Here is a 23,126-nt window from a genome sequence, read left to right on the forward strand (position 1 = left end):
GACCAGCTCTCAACATATAAAATTAACTCCACTCCAACTTTTCTGGATAAAAACAAATCAATCAAAAGCCAGAGGCCTTTTCCAGGAAGAGGCTTTTTGATAAAGACAAGCACTTACCAGAGAACGCTATTCTTGTTATAAAGTTACTTAAATAAGCATTTGGTATAACTTGGGTTCTGTTTATTTATTTAAAAAAATCAAGCAATTTATCTCTGAGAAATGCTTTAAGTCTTCCAAATGCTCTTTGGAGTCCACTTTATGTAAATGATCCTCTTCACCCAGGCCATTCCTAATTGAAGGGCAAAGGTGTGTGGGCCAATGACTCTATGAAGCAACTCACCATTATTCCATTAGCACGGAAGAACAGGATGCCGAGCAGAAAATGAGAGAATGATCGCACTGGCCTGCATGAGTAGCAGCATTGGGAATTCTTCCAAACCCTGAGGCAGCAGCTATACAGTCAGCTCCTTCATTGTGCGAGCAAGGAGAGACTTCAGGAAGCTACCTGGAAGCTGTAGGTGATCTGCCCCGGGTTCTTCTTTCAACTCCAGGATCTTGTGAATCACAAGAGCAGCCAGCAGTGGCAAGCATGAAAGAGAAGCTTCCAGAATACAAGCAAGGACAAAAGGAATAGTTTTCGCCTTTAGATCATAGCACCTCTCCTGCTTGTCTGTAGCGGACTAATATTCAACTCACTGAATAAATCCCAGCATGCTTTACTGGCACACTTCTATATCCACAAAGAGAAAACCGTGTCCAAGCTGTGAACTGACCAAGCCAAAGATTAAACACAAAATTGGAAATGTTGCCAGCCTTGCCGTCTCTTGTCAACGTTCATGGTCCATCTACAAGCACTTTCATGGTCACCCACCTCTGCCCACCACTTGCCAGTTAGTGTCCTTCAGCTCACACTAACCCAAGCAGAAGGGAAAGGGAGGGAGACTTCACCCATAAACATCTCATGAAATCAAGAAAAGGGACCTCCATTTTGCTACAAGATTTTTAGTGACGTGGACTCTAATGTCCCAGACCACATTGGCATCTGTTTCACAGTCTCTCGAGAATTCAGAATTACTCTTCTGGAGAGCTCAGAGTTGATATGCATTACCTGAGCACCATTCAGATAGTTGTCTCTGAGGTCTGCCCACTCTGCTTTCCAGATATGTATTAATCCAGAACTACATCCATCCCTGACAAAGAGAAAAATCAATGGAAAAGAACGAATTTTATCCCATGGCACAGAACAATGGCTGCTTTGGCACAAGCAAAAAAACACTCTGTGAAGCCCCAGCTGAACCAGAGATTAGAGCTAGAAGGAATGTCACCAGGCATTAAACACCAGTGATTTGCTAAGAGCCTGGCTACAGCCTGGACTAAAAATTACATTGGACTCCTCTCAAAATGTCAAATTACTCCAATGGTCCTGAATGGCATCAGGCTTCTGGGGTCCTGAGGAAGCCAACAGGAGGATGCCTGGACTGACTGCTTGTCCTCTTCCAAATGCTCTGAAAGGTCACTGGCCCTGTCTGCATCAGCACTGTGTTCCTGGCCAAGCGGTTGCCAGAGCTCTCAGGCAGGTCCTGGGAGGCAGATAAAGAGCGCTTGAGCCCCTCCCACCATGCTTACCTGCAGAGAATGCGCGTGCCCTTCCTGGCAAGCACCCTTAAGATCAGGAACAAGGGGAAAAAGAAGCTCAGTTAGGAGAAAATTATAACAATTAATATTCAGTCAGCAGATGGCAGGTGGAATCTGGAACTTCCAGTTTCTCACATTGTCAACTTTTCGATGCCCTTGACCTCTGGTTGAAAGACAACAAGGTTCTTCAGTTTTGTGTGTGGTACTAACTCTAAGATTCTAGCCTCTCCTGGGGTAGGGGTGGGGGATTGAATTATAAGTAAGTCCTCAGCTGCTTATTTTTCCAAATTCTCAAAGCACAGCTCCTGAATATGACCTTGAAGCTTGGGGGGGGGTTGCTCTCCCACAGTCCATTCTTTTTCTAATTTGTCCTCCAGAAACCCAGACACAATGAGACAAAAATACTAAAACGTCCATCTTTGTAGATGTAAAGATGGAAGATGTATCTTTGCAGATGGAAGTTTCCGGTAAATTTTCCAAGTTTTTGCTGGTTCTCCTACTATGAGTCATTCCACCAAGTTCTTGGGTTGCTTTTACCTACTAGGTTGCTAGCCTGGGGTATAAAGGATACTAAAGCCTCAAAGTGATTGTTTCCCTAGATGACCCCTCCAATGATTCAGCCTGAGCTAAGGAAGCTACTACACTGCACTGGACTCCAGAGATGAGGTGGGGGGGGGGTGACCATCAGCCTGAGTTTCACCCAGCATCCCCATATCCTGACTACGTGGCCATGCAGTGGCCTTGTGGCCTCCCAGTGTTCCAATTTCTTCACCCTTAAAATGAGGGTAATGACAAACAGATTAAAGAGGATTTTTCATATGAAAAGCTTGGCACAGAGCTTCCAGTGTACTTCGTGTCTATTAGATGCAAGACATCAAGATTTCAATTCCGAGCCGAAAGGTCAGAGAGACAAGAGTTGGCTGCTTCTGATCCTTATATCAGAAACTCAGTGGTACTGCATAAAATTGGAGAAAGGACATAGCAGGTCTATATCCAGAGCCAGGACAGGGCCACTGCTCTGGGCACATATGTACCTTCCATGTGCCAGTAGGACAGCCCCAGATATGGTTACTTGACGGGCAATGTGAAGATGTTTGGAATATTGTGTAGGTCCATACACAATATCAGAGATCTCAGCTGTCCATATCATGCATTTTGCTAACAGAAAGTCTTGGGGAGTTTGGAAGATGACCCATGAATGTTGGCAGAGCCCCTCCCATCATTGATGAGGTCTGCTGAAAGGATCCAAGTGTTCTAGAGACGTGTTTAAATGTCTCAAGACTGCCAGGGTACCAAAGTCCCGTGGGGTTGAGGTGGAAATGTTCCTAAGATCCAGTTTTCTTTACCAAATTCCAGTTGGCTAAGGCTCAGATTGAGCTGTAGATAGCCACAACATAATCATATTTCTGAAAAGCCATCAATCCATCCTTCCTTCCTTCCTTCCTTCCTTCCTTCCTTCCCTCCCAGTGCTGAGCAGTAGACAGATGCATGTGAGGGGAAGTTGGCCACCTTTCTGAAACACTAGAGAGGACTTGTACCTCAAGGTCACATTCCATTCAGCTTTCCAATTTCTGAGGTGAAAAAAAAAAAAAATACCATCAAAGCCGGGACCAGAGCTAAATCCCATTGAAATGTCTAGATCGGGCATTAAGTGAATCTTCCCTCCCAGGTCTCCTGGCAGCAGTTGGATATTAACAAGGAGAATTATCATCTAGGACTCCAGCTGCCACTTATGTCTCTTTAAAGAATGAATAGACACGTCCAGTCAGCTGCCTGCTCACAACTGCAGAGGAATGGTAACTAATCTAGGTGAGTGGAAAGTAATTTGAGAGAGCAAGGCTGCCTATGGAGGTGCTTTCTCCATCCCTTCTGTAACACAGCAAGCAGGAAGGCCCATGCCACCGCCTTGGCTCAAGTCTCTATCTGTACCTTCCCAGAAAGGGCCCTAGAACCACTTATTAAAGGGAACACGAAAGCACCCACAACAAACCTACCAAAACAATTTTTATTATTTTTACAAGGACAGAATACTCGTATTATGAGTCACGGTTTAATTTGCTCTCCAGTGGTCTTATTATTTAGCCAAAGGATCAATTTGGTTCATGCCAAATAACATGTTGAGTGGTTTTAATGAAATGTGCAGTTTCCATTTTCTCATCGCATTGGTTCCCTGGTAGCCATGACCTCTACTCCTCAGAAAATTTGTTGGGACCGCAGATATAGGCTATGCCTTCCTTGGCAGCCATAATCTACCAGGATGGGAAAGCTAATTTTGTAGTTGTGATGAAAGGGAGTCTAGACCCCCAAGTGGTGAAAACTTTGATCTGGAGCCTAAAAGCATCTTATCCAAACATACATTCATTTAATCTTGCAACTCAAGCATGAAGAACCCTCCCAGAGTGCCTTGGGAGGGCCAAGGGCACAGAGCTGGGGCTTACAGAGAAGCCCGGCAGCCGTGTCTGAGGAGTCAGTTATCTCTGATCCCCAGTCCCATGGGGAAAGCTTTGCCTCTCAAGGAGGCTAGAACAGCCCGGCAAGGCATTCTTAGTGGTTAGGCTGCTTCAGGGCTTTCCAGGGACACAGAGATTGTGGCAGGAAAATGTGACAGCAAATCAGAACCGCCCTGGGGGAATCCGTAGCTGAAATCCATAGCTGCACTTCGTTGCTTTCCTTCCAATAACGGGTTCAAAGGAGCCCATCGGCGCCATTTCCCAAGACTATTCCTAACCAGTGAAATCCAAACTAAAATCCCAAGAGAATTTGCACGTCAACCCCAAATCTCTTCCAAGTCTCAATTTGATTCATCAAGTATCACTTGAAGGAACTGGTTTCTGGTCACTGGACACTGAGCACTTGGGGGCACAAAGAGGACTGAGTGACAGTGTTCCTCCCTCAAGATGCCCACAGCCTAACAGGAGAGGAAACATGGGGTCAAATAATTCTGACGTAATAAATGTAATGAGAATGGTCTAAGTGGAAGCCAGAGGAGCTTTGGTGAAGATGCTCTCTCATGGACACAGAGACCCTAGCAAAGAAGCCCCGCCTGACTTGGGCCTCAGCCCATTGCTTTTGGTTCCATGTATTAGTTACTTTGGGCACTACTACCAAGCCACTTAAAGGAGGAGAGGTTGGCTTTGGTTCATGGATTCAGAGATTTTTGGCCCATCAGAGCAGGTAGGCAGGCATAGGCTGTACCCTCGTGGTAGGAGTTCAAGAGGGAAAACAGCAAGCAGAGAAAGAACACTCAACTAGAGAAGTCTGGATGTACATAAACTGGCAGGTAACAGATGACATCATCTGCGCTCCCACAATCCTATTCCTTTTTCTTTCTTCTATGCCAGTCTTACTGTGTGCTTTCTATCTCCAAGTTTACTCTTGCCCTCAAAACAGCTTCTAGAGTTCCAGAAATTGCATTCAACTTTTAGACAGGAAGGGAAAGAGGACAAGATTAATGCTTTGTTTAAATAAGTTAAAAAACCTTCTCATTGATTCCTCCCCAGTTTGTTGGCTGTTGAGGAAGTAGACTACTTCGAAAAATTAGAGCTTTTATTGTAAAAGAGGGGAGACTAAGCATTGGACAGGCAAATACCACCCAACCCCACAGGCTTTCAGGAAAGACCTCAGAGACAGTGTGTGCAAAGGTAAATATCTATGTTGTATCTGATGGAGATGAGGCAACATGAAATACCCCAGAAGAGTCTCTCACCTCCACCTTCTTACATCAACCTTGTCCTCTGAAGTAAGTAGCATTTCTAACCTTGGCTTATGCTCTGACATTTCTGTCATTCACAAAACACTCCCCCTTTTTTGGGGGGTGGGATTTCATTTGACACACCCCCCACCCCAAGATAAAAAGCTAAGAGAGAGCCATCGCTGGTTCAAGGTGTGGTAGGAGGAAGAGCACGACGCTCTAACGACTTTGTGTTAAACCTTGCACCTGTGTAAGACAGGGAGCGAGGGGTCCTGGAAGAGTGGAAAATGGAAAACCAAAGGGAGTTCAGAGACAAAGGCCCACCTTCTGCATGTAGATGAATGGGTCAGTGACTGCCGTGTGCCAAAGTGTACAACCAGAGGGAACAGCATGTGTAAAGACCCGGAGTCAGCAGCACGTGAAAAGGATCAGGCTTGATTTCCAAAGTGAGAAAGGAAGGCTTGTGTAAGAGTGTGGCCAATGAAGTGGGAAGGAAATGCTGGGAGGAGCACCCTGCAGATGGAGTATCTTAAAGATGCAGACATGTTGGGGGCGCCTAACCCCAACTTTGACAGTTCAATAAAGCAGTCACGTCTTTGCATAACAGTTTTGTTTAGTGATCAGCAGGATGCACTGTAATCTGAATCCTCAACCTGCCCAGGCCTATTCTTAAAGCATGGAGTTCACGAGACCTGAATCTGGGTTCTTGTACGTTTGAGCAACAGAATCCCACAGAAAGAATGAGACCACTGACTAAGTGAACTTGGTCCCAGACATTCTGTCGGGGACTGCAGAAAGAAAGCACAGGAGTATGCTCTCCCTCCTCCCTGGAGCACTTCTTCTTTACTCCAGGGCAACAGACAGGACAGATATACCCATGAAATGGATTGTAAACTATATGTAACTGACCATCATGTGTTGTAGAATCATTTCAATAGCTCAGAATTCGCATTTTAAAAGTAAAATATAGAGAGTACAATACAGGTCACGAGCCCTGAATCTAAAAATGCAAAGTTCAAATCTGAAATCCTTTCAGCACCAACATGAAGCCACTACCTAGCCTTATAAGATTGGTCAGTCCAAATGCAAGTACACACAAAAATAATATAAAATTACCCAAAAAGTATTTAATAAGTACACACGAAGCATAAATGAATTTTGTGTTTAGACATAACATCACCTCTAAGACATCTCATTATGGGTACATAAATATCCCTAACCAACCCAGAATGCCTCTGAGATCCCAAACATCTCTGATCAGCCATAATAAAAATGTTGTGGTCATATTGAGATATATAGACAGTGTTTGCAGCAAATGTTCCTAAAATCTCAGAGGCTCATTCAGAAATTTTATTTTTCTCTCACTTAAAGGCTGCAGAAGAGATGGATGAATCTCTGGAAACAACTTCTGCCTATTTATTAACTCAAGATAATCTGAGAACTGATGTGTGGCTATGCTCTGTCACCCTTGGGAGTACCACTGGAGACAAGAGTCAGATAAAGGGCCACCTGCTACCTGCCCATGCTTCTGCATAGAAGTGATACTTGTGCACAGTGATGATGCACACCTTTAACCGTAGAACTTGGGAAGCAGAGGCAGGTAGATCTCTGTGAGTTCAAGGCTAACCTGGTCTACAGATCTAGTTCCAGGATATCCAGTGTTACACAATGAAACCCTGTCTCAGAAAATAAAACAAAAGGTGATACTTGGCACTCATGACCATGGCACATGGGCCAGCCTTGGTCCTATAATCTGACTTATCTCAAGGATGCCGATGCATCCGTTTTAAGGACCTGAAAAGGAAGGAGAACTGGACATCAGAAGGCACAAGCTAGCAGTGGGCAGACTAGCACATGCTAGTGAAATGGAATGTTGTTGACTTCTCCTGGAAGACAAGACTAAAAGTGTAGGAATCCTATTGGTCAGCCCATATCTGCTCAGTGCAGGAAGAACACTGAACAATAACAAAGAAAGAGTTCACCAAATCCAACTGGATGAGCCAATGAGTGTTGGGAGGTCACTGCAGGAGCATGAATGACCCACTTTTGCATGAAGGATGACTCCCAAAGTGCATCCCTACAGTTCTCTGCCCAACTGGCAGATAGCACCACTGAGTGAAGTGTTCAAGAGATGTGTGGAACTACATGCCTCTTGAACTGTCTTTATTCCGCAGCTCAAAAATAACTCAATATCACCTACAACAACTCAATGAATCATAGTCAACATTGCATTGCTCCCCCCACCTTTTGGTGTGTGTGTGTGTGTGTGTGTGTGTGTGTGTGTGTGTGTGTGTGTGGTGTATGCTAGATTTTGTCTTACTCAGAGTCAGCACAGATACCCTACTAAGCAGTCTGCTAAATGGCCGAGAGTAAAAAGTGACCATTGAATGTGGGAAAGCCTCAGGGACAACCAGGACCCTGTGAACAAACATAACAATGGGAGAAGGCAATGCAAAGGTGGCATTAAAAACCTGCTGTGCAGTGTAAAATCCTCCACTTCTAAGTGGATACCTCACTTTCACAAAGACATAGTCATTCCTGGGTGAGGAGAGACCTTATCCTGAAGTGCTTAATTAAAATATCATGCTGTGAAACTGTGTCACTGGTTACACAATGAGCAGGATCTTCCTAGGGACTTTAGGGGAGAAACCTTGCAGTATCTTTCTAAGCTCTTCAGCCACCAGCCGAAGACTGTAAATTCTGTAGGCCGTAGGATTGATATTACAAGAGAAACTTGACTTAGGATGTTTAAAATGTATTTCTTTTTTAAATAGGTTTGTTTTTCTTTTATGTGTCTAGGTGTTTTGTCTGTGAGTATGTATGTTCACTACATACATGCACTATGTGTGCCATGCCTAAGGAGGCCAGATGAGGACACTGAGGCCTCTGGAACTGGAATTGCAGAAGGTTAGCCACAGTCTGGGTTACAAACGGTATCAAACCCAGGTTCTCTGGAAGAGCAGCCAGTGCTCTTAAATGCTGAATCGTCTCTCCGACCCTGAAATATATTTCTAGTATTTTAAGTCCTCAGAGGAAACAATGAAAATATAAGGTTAGCAAATATCTACAGAGTGCTACAGAGTGCATGCAACATCTAGTTACGTGCCCAGAATGGTACTAGAGATCATGTCTTTTTTAAATCTCATTTAATCCTATCCATTATACGTCACTTTGGTTAAGTTAGTTGCATTTTACAAAGTTCAAAGATGTTAAAAAATTTAACCATTCATGAATAATCAGTAGCAAAGCTGCTTTTAAAATGCAAATAAATAAATAAATAAATAACTTGGAAGATTCCAAAGTAGTTAGGTATTATACATTGAATTTCTCCCCCCCCCCCACCAAGAAAGATGTATGGAAGCCCTAACTTCAAGGCCTCAAAAATTCAACCTCATTTGTAAATAGATTGGTTTGCAGATATAAGTAGTTAGTTAAAAGGAGCTGAGGTCATACTAGAACAGGGTCCAGTATCATTGATTCGCTTAAAAATACAGATCACTCAGCTCACCAACATGAGAGGGTCAACCTCAAGGGCCTAGGAGACGTCATTTTAACAAACACAACAGGGACTTCTGATGCAGTCAGGTGACCAGCTTGAAGACAGTGGGTTTAGACTTTCTCCTGAGGATTGAAGGATGTAGATTAGATGAATGCTCAGGTTTCCTCCTGATCCCAGTATGTCTACTGGTTTATCTTGAGCGCATTTGCACTGCTTACACTGGTGTTCTGACATCTTAGAACTCTCTTCTTTCCTTTAACCTTTCCAGCAAACACTGATGCCCTTTCTCTGTCCCTGGATTGTCTGGATCTGAGGAGCCAAATAGAATTATCTTAACATGTGATAAGTAGATCCTGTAGTTATCGCTGCTAAAACTAACCCGCAGTACAAACAGGATAGTCAGCATTCTACTTTATCAGTCCTTAATCTGCTCTTGCTCTTAATCACTCCTAGGTTTCCTAACTCAAGCCTCTGGAGGAACAGGGATGGGTTTGAAGGCATCTGGGAGCTCTGCAATGTTCTATATACTTGCCTGCAAATGATGAGCCTCTAGGCATATTTTCAGAGGTAAATCGCTGCCAGGGGAGGTAGACAATCATGGCTCCAGGCATGATGTGACTCTCCTGCCCACCTTGTTGTGACCCTGGATGTTCATTTCGATACTTCTAAGAGGCACCGTTTGTTCATGGACAGGTCTCAGGCAGCTTGAGCAGCTCTGGGGGATTCTTGGAAGGAGGTAGTGGTACCAACACAACAGTCTTTGAATTTCTACAAAACCCTATATAAAAATGGGTGGAACAATTAGGTAACAAAACCAAACACCCATGGACACATTTCCAACAAAATTAGGGTCAAGTTGTCCCACAAGACCCAGATGACAAGTGGGTAGACACATGAGCACCTGGACAGAAGAGAAAACAACTGAGAAGTGTCTGGGAGACTCCGAGGGCAGCAGCCCCTAAGAGCAGACAGCATCTCTGGAAGTTGGAATGCTTTTGAAACATGAACACAGACATGAAAGATGTTCAGGGAGTGGTGAGTACCATCTTCTCTATCAGGAGAAATGGAAAGGTCTCACGAAGAGGGGATAAGGGGTTAGAGCAACAGAAGGCTGTAAGTTCTCAGCACAGAGCCGCCAGGTCAGGGTGAGAAACTGCCCTGAGTGGAATCAAAAGGAGCAAGGGTCAGCTGAGGGAGCAAACAGGCAGGGATGCTCAGAATACAAGCCACCATTTAGTGTCATGTTTAACTCAACAGAAGAGGGCCTCTGAAATTGGAAACAGCTTCCTGAAATCCGAGTCCATCCATAAGCTCAAGAAAAATAATTTCACATAGAAATGAGCACTAAGAAAAGAATGGAGGCCAGGTCCTAGGTATCTCTTACAAGAAAAAATAAATAAAACAGAAATAATATACACAAAAAAAGTATACCCAAAAATATAGCCGTAGAGTAACCAGAACATTAGCTGAGTTAGAAAGCAATGCACAAATGATTCAAGACACAAAAGAACAGTTAATCAAAATTGTAAAAACTCGAACTCCCAAAACAATTTTAAAAGAAAAAAGTCATGGCTAAATTACATAGACTAGGAAACCACATAAACACAATGAATAATACCTTCAGGAAAAATAAAACCTGAAGATGAAAAAGATAACATTTTCAATAAAAAAAAAAAGAAAGAAAACTATAAAAAAGGAATTTTAGAGAAAATAACGAATATCAAAGAGGAGCCTGAACATCTGGAAAACAGGAGTCCCTAAAGAAGGAAGCCAAACGCATGTATTTAGCTTTCTCATGCTGTGACAAAATACCCAAGGAAAACAGCTTATATAGGAGGAAAAGGCTATCTGGTTCCTGGATGCAGAGTTTTCAGGCTGCTGGCTCCCCTGCTCTAGCCTAAGGTGAAGCAGAAGCTCACAACAGCATGAGTATGTATCAGAGCAGGCTGCTCCCCCCAGGTAGCGAGGAAGTAGAATGAGAGAAGAATGTAGGACCATAATACCTTCAACATCTTGCTCCCAGATGACCTACTTCCTCTGCCAGACCCCGCCCATCTTCATCTTCACCTTTCAGCCATGAATTCATACGTGGGTTGTTCATCTGTTTATGAAAATAGCATCCTCTTGATCCAACCACTTCTCGATGCTCTCTACCTCTGACCGTCCCTTAGGATCAACCAGAGATGGAGGTTAACACTTCCTAGTCAGACCACAAGAGCAAATGCTAAATGGAGAGACCTTCTCTGAAACAAATGGGTTTGGAACTGCTCATAGAGCATGCCTCATGCCTACGACCGTCAGCCTCGAACAGACAGCATCAGACAAATGGTAGTAATATTAATAAATTCTAAGGGAAAAGCCCTTTGAGCATCGACTAGAAAAGCACATGATTTACATTTTCATTATGCTTTCAGGAGCAACTTCTCGCGTCAAAAGGAATAGAGTGATATATTTAAGATACTCAGAGAAAGTAAGTCAATGATTTTATTTCCAGAAAAATTGACTTTCAAAATATAATGGGCGCTGACTGTTATCAATATACAAGAACTCAGAGAGTATTGATCCCATGAGCCTTTCCTGAAGAATCTATTGAATAACAAGCTTCAATCAAAATGACTTGTGAGACATTGACAGAAGATCTGATGGTGAACATTTGATATACAGTACTTCACGGCTAGGACTACGAACATATTAGTGGTCACACATTCAGGCAATATAAATAAAAGGCCGCTATCTATAGTTACTATAGGTTTTTGTATATGGGAAGCTAGCATACAAAAGAAGTGTTAATGCAAAAACACACATTAGAACATGCAAAAATTAACATTTTGGGTAATTATTATGGTGGCAATAGTGGTGTTCCATATCTGCTCCATGTGCAATATGGAAGATAACAAATGAATAATGATGGAAAATTCTAATTATTTTTGTCATCTCCTAAATAATTAGAAACTTGAACTTCAGGTGAAAATACCTGTAGGAAGGCATAAGATATGGAACCTGAAATACAGAAGGGAACTGATAAGAACGGACTGTGCACAGCTTCGCCCAGCTCCACAGTTAATCATGTCACATTAGGATCCTAAAATTAGCTATGAGGAGTGCACCTGCCCCGTGGATATGACCAAGTGTTACAAACCCACCTTTATGTGTGTGTATATGCATATATGTATATATGTATGTGTATATGTGTATATATATATATGTATGTATGTGTGTATGTATATGTATGTATATATGTATATATGTGTATGTGTGTGTGTTTATTATTTATTTATTTTTATTTAAATAGAGTATTTTATTCTGCTATAAGTAGCAGTCCTTCATGTCCACAGCCTGGGTTTGAAATACCATTTTTCAATGAAAGATAATTTCGGAAAAATCTTTGTTTCAAGGTTTGAGCCAAGATATTTATGAACCTGAAAACAATGATCACATAGATGGTAAGAATGGTAGCAAAAATACTGAAATTGGAGGCAGAGACAGACAGGTCTCCATGAGTTCAAGGCCAGTTATTATCACTATGAATGACAGCAGGGACACATAGTGAACCCTTGACTAAAAAATGAAAAAAAAAAAAAAAAGATATTGGAGTCCTGTCACTAAGACTCAGGGGGCAACTTAAAAAGACTCCCACTGACCAAAGATGGGTCAATTTGAGCATCAACAATAATAACTATAATCAAATAAATTTAAACTTACCACTTTACAGCGATATTTAACCAAAAGTAATGATTGCCTTTAGAAAGACTGGGGAAATGAATCATTAACTTGAATGCTGACAAATACATGGAATGATTCAGGCTCCGTCTTCCATATCAAATGTCCCAGAGAATATAGCAACTGAGTGAGCAGCATGCCTCTTGAAAAATATACTACCTAATAAAGTTATTCTAAAGATAGAATTTCAATATTTTGCAATTCCCAATGAACAAACAGATTCAAGTATTACCTATCAGTCAGTGGCTGCTAGGACCACACCAAGGGAGGCAGTCAGATATGAATAGAGCTCGAATCTGGTCCAACTGGAAATATGCAGGAAATGCCAAGGGCAGAAGAATATCTGAGTGTCACTCGCTCCAACCAGCCAGATCCAGACTGTGGGAAAGCTAGAGGTCAAGTGGATCAGCAGCAGATAGACTGGAAAAAAAACCAGAAGTGTGCAGGATACCAGGAATCAAAAGACATAGACCTTTTTATTAGTGGGCAAGACAAACTGTAGTGTGAAGGAAGGCACTGTGGGTAATAAAACTTTGATGCAAGCTCAAGGACATGGTTAATATAAAAATCAGGACGTCAGGTTTCTATGGGAGGAGGGAGACACTTTGATGCGGATGAAACATGAGTGAGGGATTTTGCAGTGGAATATCAAGTTATGTTTCCCATTTTATGAAGATTAGCAACCTATGTGTTAGATTTATACGGTTTGCCAATTCCCTGTTCCTCTCTATAATGAAAATACTTTAAAAATATAATCAAGTGTGCTTGGCTGGTAAACGCAAGGCCCTGAGTTCGATCCTCATCACTGGGGGGAATAAAACTAAATATAATAAAGTCCTTGCCAAGGAGGTCAGAGTCTGGAGTGGGAAATCATGTTGTAAACAATTAGTTTTGAGGCAACATGACAAAAACTCTTACACAAATGTGTACACATAGTTGTCAAAGCAAAACAAATTCAGCAGGGCAGGTCCAGTAAGGCTCCCAGGAGGAGGAAACATATCACCAGAGCTTCCAGGGACAGCCTTTCTCCAGACAGACATGTGAGGAGCAGTGGTCAGAGACTACACTGGAGTGATCTCAGCTCACCTGGCACTGGCTTCCTCTCAGCATCCCTGGATCCCTTGGCATTTATTCTGGAATTTGTAGCTTCCTTTGTGGCCCTGCAATTGTCTAGGGCAGTTTCCTCTCAGAGAATAAGGGCTTCAATTGTTCACAGAAAGAGCGTATCATTATTATGTGATTATGTGGATGAATTAATGTCTTCCGCTTTTCCCTTATTTTAAAATCAGAACATCACTTATGATGAATTTTTAAAAAGTTTCATCCTCAACTTTTCCTCAGCTATGAAGGCAGGAACCCACCCAGTTCTGGTCTCTGTAAGCACACACTTAAAGCTTGAATTCCTCCTTCAGCCAGGGAACTGGGGATGGAGAAGTTTCCAGAAACTTCCTCCTATCTGAAGCCCACACACCAACCCCATAGAATAAGCCACCGCATGTTTAGCCAACAAAGCAAGACAGTAAATATCTGATGATAAAATCGGACACATCCAAAGGGAAGAGGAAGGACACACTTTGTTAGGCTACATTTCCTGAGAACCAAACTAAAAGGATGTGAGTTGTACATTGGAATCAAAGAACAATTGGGCGTGTGCGAGTCTCGGTGTTCTCTGCTAACCCTGTTCCTGGATGCTCTGTAAATAGTGCTGTGAGACCCAGGTATCCTAAGGAACCATTGAGTCAGGTTGGCATCCAGTCCAGCATGCACTTATCCTTCTTGCCGACCTGACATTCATTCCTTACTATCTCTGTTGGCTCTAGGAGCTAAAAGTACCTTGCTGCTAAGAGTGGGCTAGGAAAGACTGAGACTTGAAAAGTTGTCTGCTTCCAGGTTCACTAATTTAGCAAATGGGGCTATATCATCCACCTGTACTATTAAAGAAAAAGCAAGATAAATGGGAATATTCTGAAATGAGTGAGAAGTAGCGTGTCTTGAGAACCCAACCTAGAGACAGGTACTGCCTTCTTTAGGCAACTGGGTTCTGGCAAGCATGTTATCATTATGTGAAACCCATTTACCAAACCAGTACATTTCAGACTCCCTGATGCTCTGTTAACCCAAGACCAACATCAAATATTCATCGTCTCAGGCCAAGTAGCTGTGTGGTCACTCAAGACAGACATCAGAGGGCTATGCATGGATGTGTGTTCATGGCCTAGTGGACTTTTCTTCCACCTATCCTTGTCCTAAACTTTGTAAACTTATGGATGTGGAAAGGTATTCTTATTACCTTTATGTCTAAGTTTTATATCACATGGATGGCACTTTGTATCCCAAAGAGATTCTGCTGTGTTCCAAACTTGCCTGATCCTTAGTCAGCTGCATTGTTTGTTACAGAACAGAGTCCCTAAAAAAATAAATAAAGCCAGGGATAGTGGCTCACACCTAGCATCTGAGCACTTGGGAGGCTGAAAGATGGTTGCCATGAGTTTGAATGTAACCTGAGCCACAGAGATTACAAAGGTCTCAAAAGCACACTCGGGGGCCAGAGATATGGATATCTTATTCTTCTGTGGCTTCTAGTACCATAGACTAGTTGGCTTCAAAAAACATAAATGTATGTTCTCATTGGTCTGGAAACTGAAATTTTTAGAGTAGATCCCAGCATGGCCAAGTTTTAGTGACACCTCTCCTCCTGGTAGAAAGAGAGTGCAAGCCTCTGCTGAGGACACCAATCACAGCATGGGACACTCACACCAATAACCTCATGACATACACTGATGACCTCATGACACACACTGATGGCCTCATGACATATACCTAAGGCTTCAAGACACACACTAATGATGTCATGACGTCCCACTTACCCCTCAAAGGCTCCATCTCCACTTAACATCACATTGAAGCATGAGTTGTATCTAACACAGGAAACTGAGGGGGAAAAGAAAATAACAGAAAATCTTAAGTCCATACTAGGGGCTAATGGGGAATTTAAAAGGGGAATTTGAGATGGGTCTTTGCTTCTTACCATCTATTCAAAGTTACTTAGACAAGGCACAAACACCAACAAACTGTACATCCATTGGTTTTGGGCAACTTAAAAACTTAAAATAAGCAAGAAGCTTAAGGATGGACAGTAATCCAAACCTTAACACACACCATAGATGAGGGGTGTCCCTGTGGCCAGGAACCTCGATTGTTAGTGCAGATGGGAACTGAATTGCCCTAGGATCTCCAGCCAGGAGAACATGCATTTGCTAATGGCCTCTCCTATTTCATGTCTTAAGCCTCAGGTTGAGTTCCGGCCTTCACTCATCCCCCAACTGCTAGATCCTTTAAAAAATGAGAAAAGTCACTGTTTTCCCCCAATAGCATAACATTTTGTCTCAGGGCATCATCAGCTTGTGAGGGAAGCAAAGCTAGCCATAGCCCAATGCCTCCTGGGGAACCTCCCTCCCCAAACGCATACTAGAGCCCTAATGAGAAAAATAACACATTTTGCAAAATGTGCTGTTGAGGGGATTTTTTTTTTTTTTGTAGATCAAAAGATTCTTCTTACTTTTTAATAATTCAGGTAACCTTGGAGATCCAGCTGCTTCTCAAATACTGCTTAGCAGTGAAGAATCAGAAAGTTGCTGCTGGCCTGATTCCACTCAGCCATTCCATAGGCAAGTCCAGTTACTGTTTCTATGACAGGAGAACTGTGAGACGAGCCCATAGTCTCAGGTCAGATCCGCTAGGTTCCACTGAGCCTTTATTTGCCTCGCATAGCTGGTGTCTTTATTGAGTTAGCAATCATGTATTGAGGACATTGTAAAGATGGGCTGAATACTGTTTACAGATAAAAGGAATAGCCCCACACTCAAGGATACTGTAGGCTGGAAACAGGACACTTGATCCTCTCACAGAATTGTTACTCTGCTTCTGTAGATGCTTGCCTTCACCTTGTACTAGTTTGGCACATAAAACAAACAAAAAATATGATAAGAAACATAAGAGAGAGAGAAAGAGAGAGGGAGAGAGAGAGAGAGGAGGTACTATAACACAAAATCAAGTGGTCCATTTATTATTTGACCTTTCTTAGCCTTCCATTCTTAGGAAAACCTTATGCACTGGCTGTCATCCACTCTTCTCACTTATCTCTGGAACTCATGAAGAACCTACTTCTCTTCTTCACCCCACCCCATCCTTCAATATTACCCTATACCAGAAACTCAGCAGAGTCTTCTGAGAATATCATATATGGCCATCATTGAGCAAATCAAGATGTTGGGGAGCACATCCTCGGCTCCATGGCACATCTCATTGCCCACGGCAGTGCACAGGGCTTTATACTTTCCCTTATGCACAGAGGTCATGCTTTTCGTGGTTCACACGACTACAGGACAGTCAAAGGCATCATGTGCTTCCCAGGAGTTACACATCGGCAATGGGTGCCCACCTCCCCCTCACTTATCCCTTCCTGCTAGCCTCTGTTCCATAGTTTTTAATCAACACAGATATTCAGTGCACAGGTTCTGCTTTAGAGCCCATGAATTCCAAGGCTACACCAAATGCCTGAGTGGCAGCTGTGTTTGCCCTCACTGTCGATCCCCACACTCACTGAAACAAGGACTGGAACATCAGCTCAGAAAACAAATTTTAAAAATCAGGCAAATAGTTCCAGGCCTTGTAACAAAGGCATCCAATCCCAGATACATGAGAGGCTGAAGTGGGAAAACCACAAGTTCAAGGCATAGGCTACTTACTGAGCCTGCCCCATCTCAAAATAAAGGTTAAAAGAGAATTATGGATATAGCTCAATGGTAGAGTGCTTCTCTAGCATGAACTTCATCCTTAATACCATGAAAAATAGCATCTGAAGTGCAAATCAAAGTTTAGAAGCCTTCTGTTTAGGTTATTTTAGTGAATATCTATTACAAACCTGAAGCACGGGTTAATTACTAACTGGACCCTCATTGTACAGTAGAACTGGTGTGTATGTCTATGTCATCTTTGAGAAATTTGCAGAGCCTATCCAGAAGGAGCTGAATGGTTTCATGGTTTCATTTCAGTTGAGTTCTGTTGCACGTGCATGTGCACATGCACACTCACACCACACACACACCACACACCACCCCCCCCACACACACACACACAAAATTTAGCCTTTAATGGTCTGCTCTAATGTATTATATATAATTTAAAGAGGTACCTCATCAGGATTCAATGAATGTTCTTAACACAACTGTAAATTTGGGTTTTACTTAAATAGCACTGTTTTGTCATTTTTTTTTTCCTCACCACGCTGAAAAGCATGGTGGAAGTTCCTTGGGCCTCTCTCATACTCTTGAAGCCTCGGCCATAGTGGTACCCGTAGAACGTTGTTGACATGCTACCACTTAGATCTCTAGAAACCATTTTCTTGTTCTTTAGTTGGTCATTAGCTTGTCCACAGACTCTCGTGGGCCTGTTGCATATGGTAAGCCCTGACAGTACACCAGGTTCTCCCATTCTGACCCAGACTCCCTGACCCAACCCATCAGCACAAAGGATATCCAACATCTGCTTTTAGAGAACTCTGCAGTCACCTGCCATGCCTGATTCTGCCTTGATAAGTTACCTTCTTAGGGAGATGATGGGGGTGGTCTCAAAGTTGCAAGGGGCGGAGGCATGGAGAGATAGCTTACCCACTAAATGCTAGGCTTACAACCAGAATTGCAAAGGGAGACTTTAGGTTATGTAAAATCATAATATCTCCAGGCCTTGATCCCTTCATCCATAAAATGAAGGAAATAACACTCTAATGAAAATTAATAGAATATTATCAAGGGCTTTCAGATTTGTATATGTACTTACAAGATGTGACAGCAAAGCCAGTCTCTGAAGGATAATTTCTTTCCCGGCCCTCAAACTGGCCTCACCAGCCACTCATCTTAAAGGAGCCAACCTTCCTGTTTGCATATGAGACTGCAAACTGGCTTACAAATCTTGTCAGTCACCTGCCTTCCTGCATACTGAGGCCATGTTCACAGGTATCTCCAGCTTCTTTAATGCCATGTCAGTTTTAGTCGGAGGGGACCAGAGGTCCATGCTCTGCTCCCGCTTTCAGGGGCATCATGGGAGTGAAAGAGGCGTACTCCAGTTATGGGTGCCTCCTACAGTCCTTCCACTGGTCCTCTCACACCAGAGGGTCTGTGGGCAGCTGAGATCTCTACAAGCCAATCAGTGCCCACTGATCCTCTTTTTCTCCTTTCCCTTTTCATTATTACTTTTCAGAAGGTGGACAGAGTGAAATACTCTCCAGCACAGGAAATAATATAAACTTAAAAGTCACTTCTAATGGAATGGTGGGACAATTTCACCACTTTCTTTCAGTAAATAATGATGATGATGATGATCATGATGATGATGCCACATGAGGCCACCTCTGGGGATTCCATTACTGAGAAGTTGGAGGGAAACGCAATGGCTTCTGATGAACAGGTTTTCCTTTTAACGGGCTAGAGCACTTTGGGATGGAGAGATGAGAAAGACAGGTGCTAGACAATAGAATAAGCCTAGCAGCAGCTTATTTGCATAATTTTGTATAAAAGTGCACTGACATATGAAGTATACAGTGAGTGTATTGCATACTGAAAATGAAGAATCTTGAAACACAATCTATGTTGACTACCTAGTTCTGAAATAGCTGAGCATTTTATGAAATACCTCTTGCTTCTTTGTGGCAATGAGTGCTCTCTCTCTCTCTCTCTCTCTCTCTCTCTCTCTCTCTCCCTCCCTTTCTCTCTCTCTCTCTCTTTCTTTCCCTCCCTCTCTCTCTGTCTCTTTCTCTCTCTCCATCTCTCTCGTGTTGTGCTCTGTTGCTCTCTCTCCCTTCCCTCTTTTTCTCCTCCTTCCCTCCCTCTCTATCCCATGGTGTGTGTGTGCGTGTGCGTGTGCGTGTGCGTGTGCGTGTGCGTGTGCGTGTGCGTGTGCGTGTGTGTGTGTGTGTAAACACACTTTTTACACTATTCTTCTAGGTAATTCTTCAAAATGAATGCTCTGAACAGACTGGCCATGGGGCCAGGGCTGGAGGGAGCAGAGGGGTGCTTGTGTCTCTTTCTGACACTGTGTATGTAGCCCCTTTGCCATTCTTGCATGATTAAAGGTTGTCTGGGGGGCTACAACAGTGTATAGAGCAGAGATTACAAACAGCACTTTTTGCAGGCCAAATTGCTTCCTAAATGAGGGAGCAGAAGATTTAAAGGTGAACATAACTGTCTGTTTGAGCGGCATGCAAAGGTTTCTGCTGTGTGGGAAACAAAACTCTGACTTCCTTCCGACAAGTATTCCTTAACAGGCCCTCCCAGATACCTGAAACCCATCTTAACACACTCAGGCCCTCCTCTGACCACCACATTGCCAGCATGGTGTGGCCCCATCTCCAGGCTGCTCACCAGTCCTCAGGCCTATGGGGTGAGTGAATTATTTCAGGGGAAGAGCCTGGTAAATATTGATGAGCTAGAGTCCTCAGGCCTCTTACTCCCCAGCTGGAGGAGGAGGCAATTTTAAAATTTACTGTACCGAGAAATGTTTCTTCTCTGCTCTGTTGTTGCTGAGGTTGGCTTATTCTTCTTTGTAAAAAGGGCATTTTTTTTTATTGTTGCCAATATCTTTAACCATAAAATGAACTTAGAAAATGTAAAAGTGATGTGTTCTCACAAACTGCTGTGTTTTGAAGTTTTGGATATTAGGTCTGTGCTTTATAGCTCAGGGGAGTAGACTAAGAAAAATCCTGAGAAGCAATTAAAGTCATTACCAGCAGATCAGAGTGTCAGGCAACTGGAGGAGAGCGGAGTGTGAGAGCTGACAGTGGCCTAAGGTACTGTCAGCTGGCACTCCCTTTCAGAAAGAGACTCTTCTTCTCAGATAGGCTCAGCAGCTGGGGGCTTCCTGGAGGACAGAAATAACCCTCACACAACAGATCTGACTTAAATAGCTCTCAGATACTCCTAGAGTAAGCTAAAGGTGGGAACCCTGTCCTAAGGTGACCTGGACAACCCGACTTAGCAAATGCTGTGCCATGTGCAAGCATAGATGGACCATAATAAAATTTGCCATTAAATCAAAGAAAATGGAATCTCCAGTCCTAGGGAGATGGCTCAGTTAGTAAAGTATTTGCCATGCGAACATGAAGGGCCGCATTTAGAAACTCAGCCCCTAGCATGCACCTATAACACCAGCCCTGAAGAAATAGAGACAGGGGGCTCTCTGGAGCTCACCAGCTAGCTAGTGCAACCAAATGGTGAGCCCCAGGTTTAGTGAGAGAATCTATCTCTGAAAAAATAAAGAAGAACACAAGAGAGAGAGAGAGAAAGTAGAAAACCATTCAAAACAGCTGTGGTCAACCTCTGGCCTCCCCCTAAATATATGTCAGTGTGCCACACATACATAACATTCCATTTTCTTACATTGTGGGGATGCTACCATTTCCTGCCTTCATCATGAAGTGACCTGTCCCTCTATCTGTCCTAACAAACCAGGAGCAACTGAAAGAGGATGATGTGGAATGTATCGTCAACCAAGATGAACTCGCCATGAATTACCAGGAGCAGAGCCTCTCACCCAGCAGTCCTACCACAAAGCTAGCTCTGGACCAGAAGTCTCCAGGCCAGACTCCAGGCAAGGAAAACATCTACGAGGGAGACTTGGGCCTGGGAGGCTATGAACTCAAGCTCGAGCAGACTCGGGGTCAACCCCAGATGGACTAACTGGTATGATGAGTGCAGACATAATCACATGTAACTCAAGACCACTGAGGAATGCCAACAGCCGAGGAGGTGGTGCAGAGAGAGACAGAAAGAGTATTAAGAACATTAATTGGACAGAATCAAACCTTATCACATGTATCCTCCCGTGCCTTCAGAAATGAAAATTCATTATCTTCCCTCTGTATTATGTAACCTCATTTAATTATCTGACAGCCATTTTTACTGCTGAATTGGGGGCCAGGGGAGTCAGGTCTAGCTGCCATTGGGATGAACCATATGTGCTGTGTCTGCAGGGGGTTCCTTCTGTTCCTCAGACAGCTCTTCAGGCCTTCATGTGGATTTTGGATTCTATTCCATTAATTATGGAACATTAATAACATGAAGAAGAAGGAGGAAAAAAAGCTCCTGAGTATAAACGATAAGCCTTATCTCTTAACTTGACTCCATTTGTTCTGACCAGAGGGCTAAATGCAGAGCCAGTGAGTGTTCAGTACCCACTATTGATGGCCTCAGAGAATTCACATGAGTCAAGGGCCCTGTTGTCCTTTCTGGCACTCTCTCCTTCCCACCACTCCAAGGAGCTGCTTGCCTCCATGTGTGTGTATGTTAAGTGCAGGCTCTTGCCAGCTTAAGGGGAGACTTTCCAGGGAAAGCTGGTCTCTTTCCCACATTCTGTGTTTTGACTCAAATGGTGAGCCTCTCTTCCTTGTGTGCACTGGGACAACTTCTTGGCAGGTTCCCTCTGCATACTGGGAAGTCATGTTTTGCAGCATGCCCCTTCCCACATGGGAGTGGGGGATTGTGCAGGAGCCCTCACCTGTTCCAATTCCAATATTTGTGACTGATTGGCAACAGAGAAGCTAAAAGAACGGGGCTAATGACATTTAGGCCACACCAAGGCACCAAGGACAAGCACCAATCAGGACCCACCCCCTTCCCAGAGTGGCACGAGGTTGCAGTGAAGAGACCAACACAATAGCTTTTAATTCAGCTGCATGACATGTGCCTTTGAAGCCATAAGATACCTCAAGCCTAGCTTCTCCTGAAATGCAGATGTTCTGTTAGGCTCCAAAGAGCAGGCTTCGGACTTGGAGCCCAAGACATGATAGACTTGATTTTGAGGGAGATGGAGAATAATTTCTTCCTCAGGCCCAAAGGCTAAAACTAATGCATGCTTCACTGAGCACTTCTTAGGCCTTAGACCTGTGGTATCAGGTATCCTGCCTGCATGTCTGTTTTCTTGCTTCCAAATAGTAGAAACTGGGAGAAACTTTTATACTCAACTGAATAAAATCTTGTAATTTCAGGTTAATATGGCAAGTAGAGAAATTTTCTAATTTGACATCATCCTAAATAAAATTTTGTTATGGAGTATGATTGCAATGGGCTGTAGCTTCATTTCAAGGCATCTCCTCTGACCAGGCTAACTTGAGAGCTCTACACTCTTGTCTTTAGAGATCTGGGTGCAGCAGGTATGAAATGCTACCATAAGGGGGATGCATGGGTCCTCAGACTCATGAACAGCCAAAGGGGTCTGGAGCAACCAGCCATTGAAGGAATAAAGAAATCTTGGAGGATGTCTCAGACAAGGGAAATTGAGTCAAACAAAGGGGTACAACCTCCTTTCATTCCCCCAAGCAGGGGTGACCAGGTTTTATGAATTGCTACGAAAATAGAAGGGACAATAAAGGATTGGAAGGGAAGAGGCCATAAGATGGGGGTTCATCTTATTTCTTCCCACAGCAAGTAGAAGGAAGAGGTGTTTGCTTTGTGTTTAAAAAAAAAATAAAAAAGACACCACAGGAAAAGAAAAGAGGCTTCCAAAAAAAAAAACAACAACAACAAAAAA

The 23,126-nt window shown here is 43.2% G+C and overlaps 1 protein-coding gene across 1 annotated transcript in view; it reads left to right on the plus strand.

The window, feature by feature from the left end:
• Slc9a9 (solute carrier family 9 member A9) overlaps window positions 1–22,651 on the plus strand; it is a 539,257-nt gene extending 516,606 nt beyond the window's left edge. The window contains exons 15-16 of the mRNA XM_034484566.2: window positions 19,877–19,982; window positions 21,050–22,651. Coding sequence (XP_034340457.1) covers window positions 19,877–19,982; window positions 21,050–21,277 — 334 coding nt within the window. The 3' untranslated portion in view covers window positions 21,278–22,651. The remainder of the gene's footprint in view (window positions 1–19,876; window positions 19,983–21,049) is intronic.
• Window positions 22,652–23,126: the final 475 nt, after the last annotated feature.

Source organism: Arvicanthis niloticus, chromosome 21 (genome assembly GCF_011762505.2).
Source record: "Arvicanthis niloticus isolate mArvNil1 chromosome 21, mArvNil1.pat.X, whole genome shotgun sequence".
NCBI lineage: Eukaryota > Metazoa > Chordata > Mammalia > Rodentia > Muridae > Arvicanthis > Arvicanthis niloticus.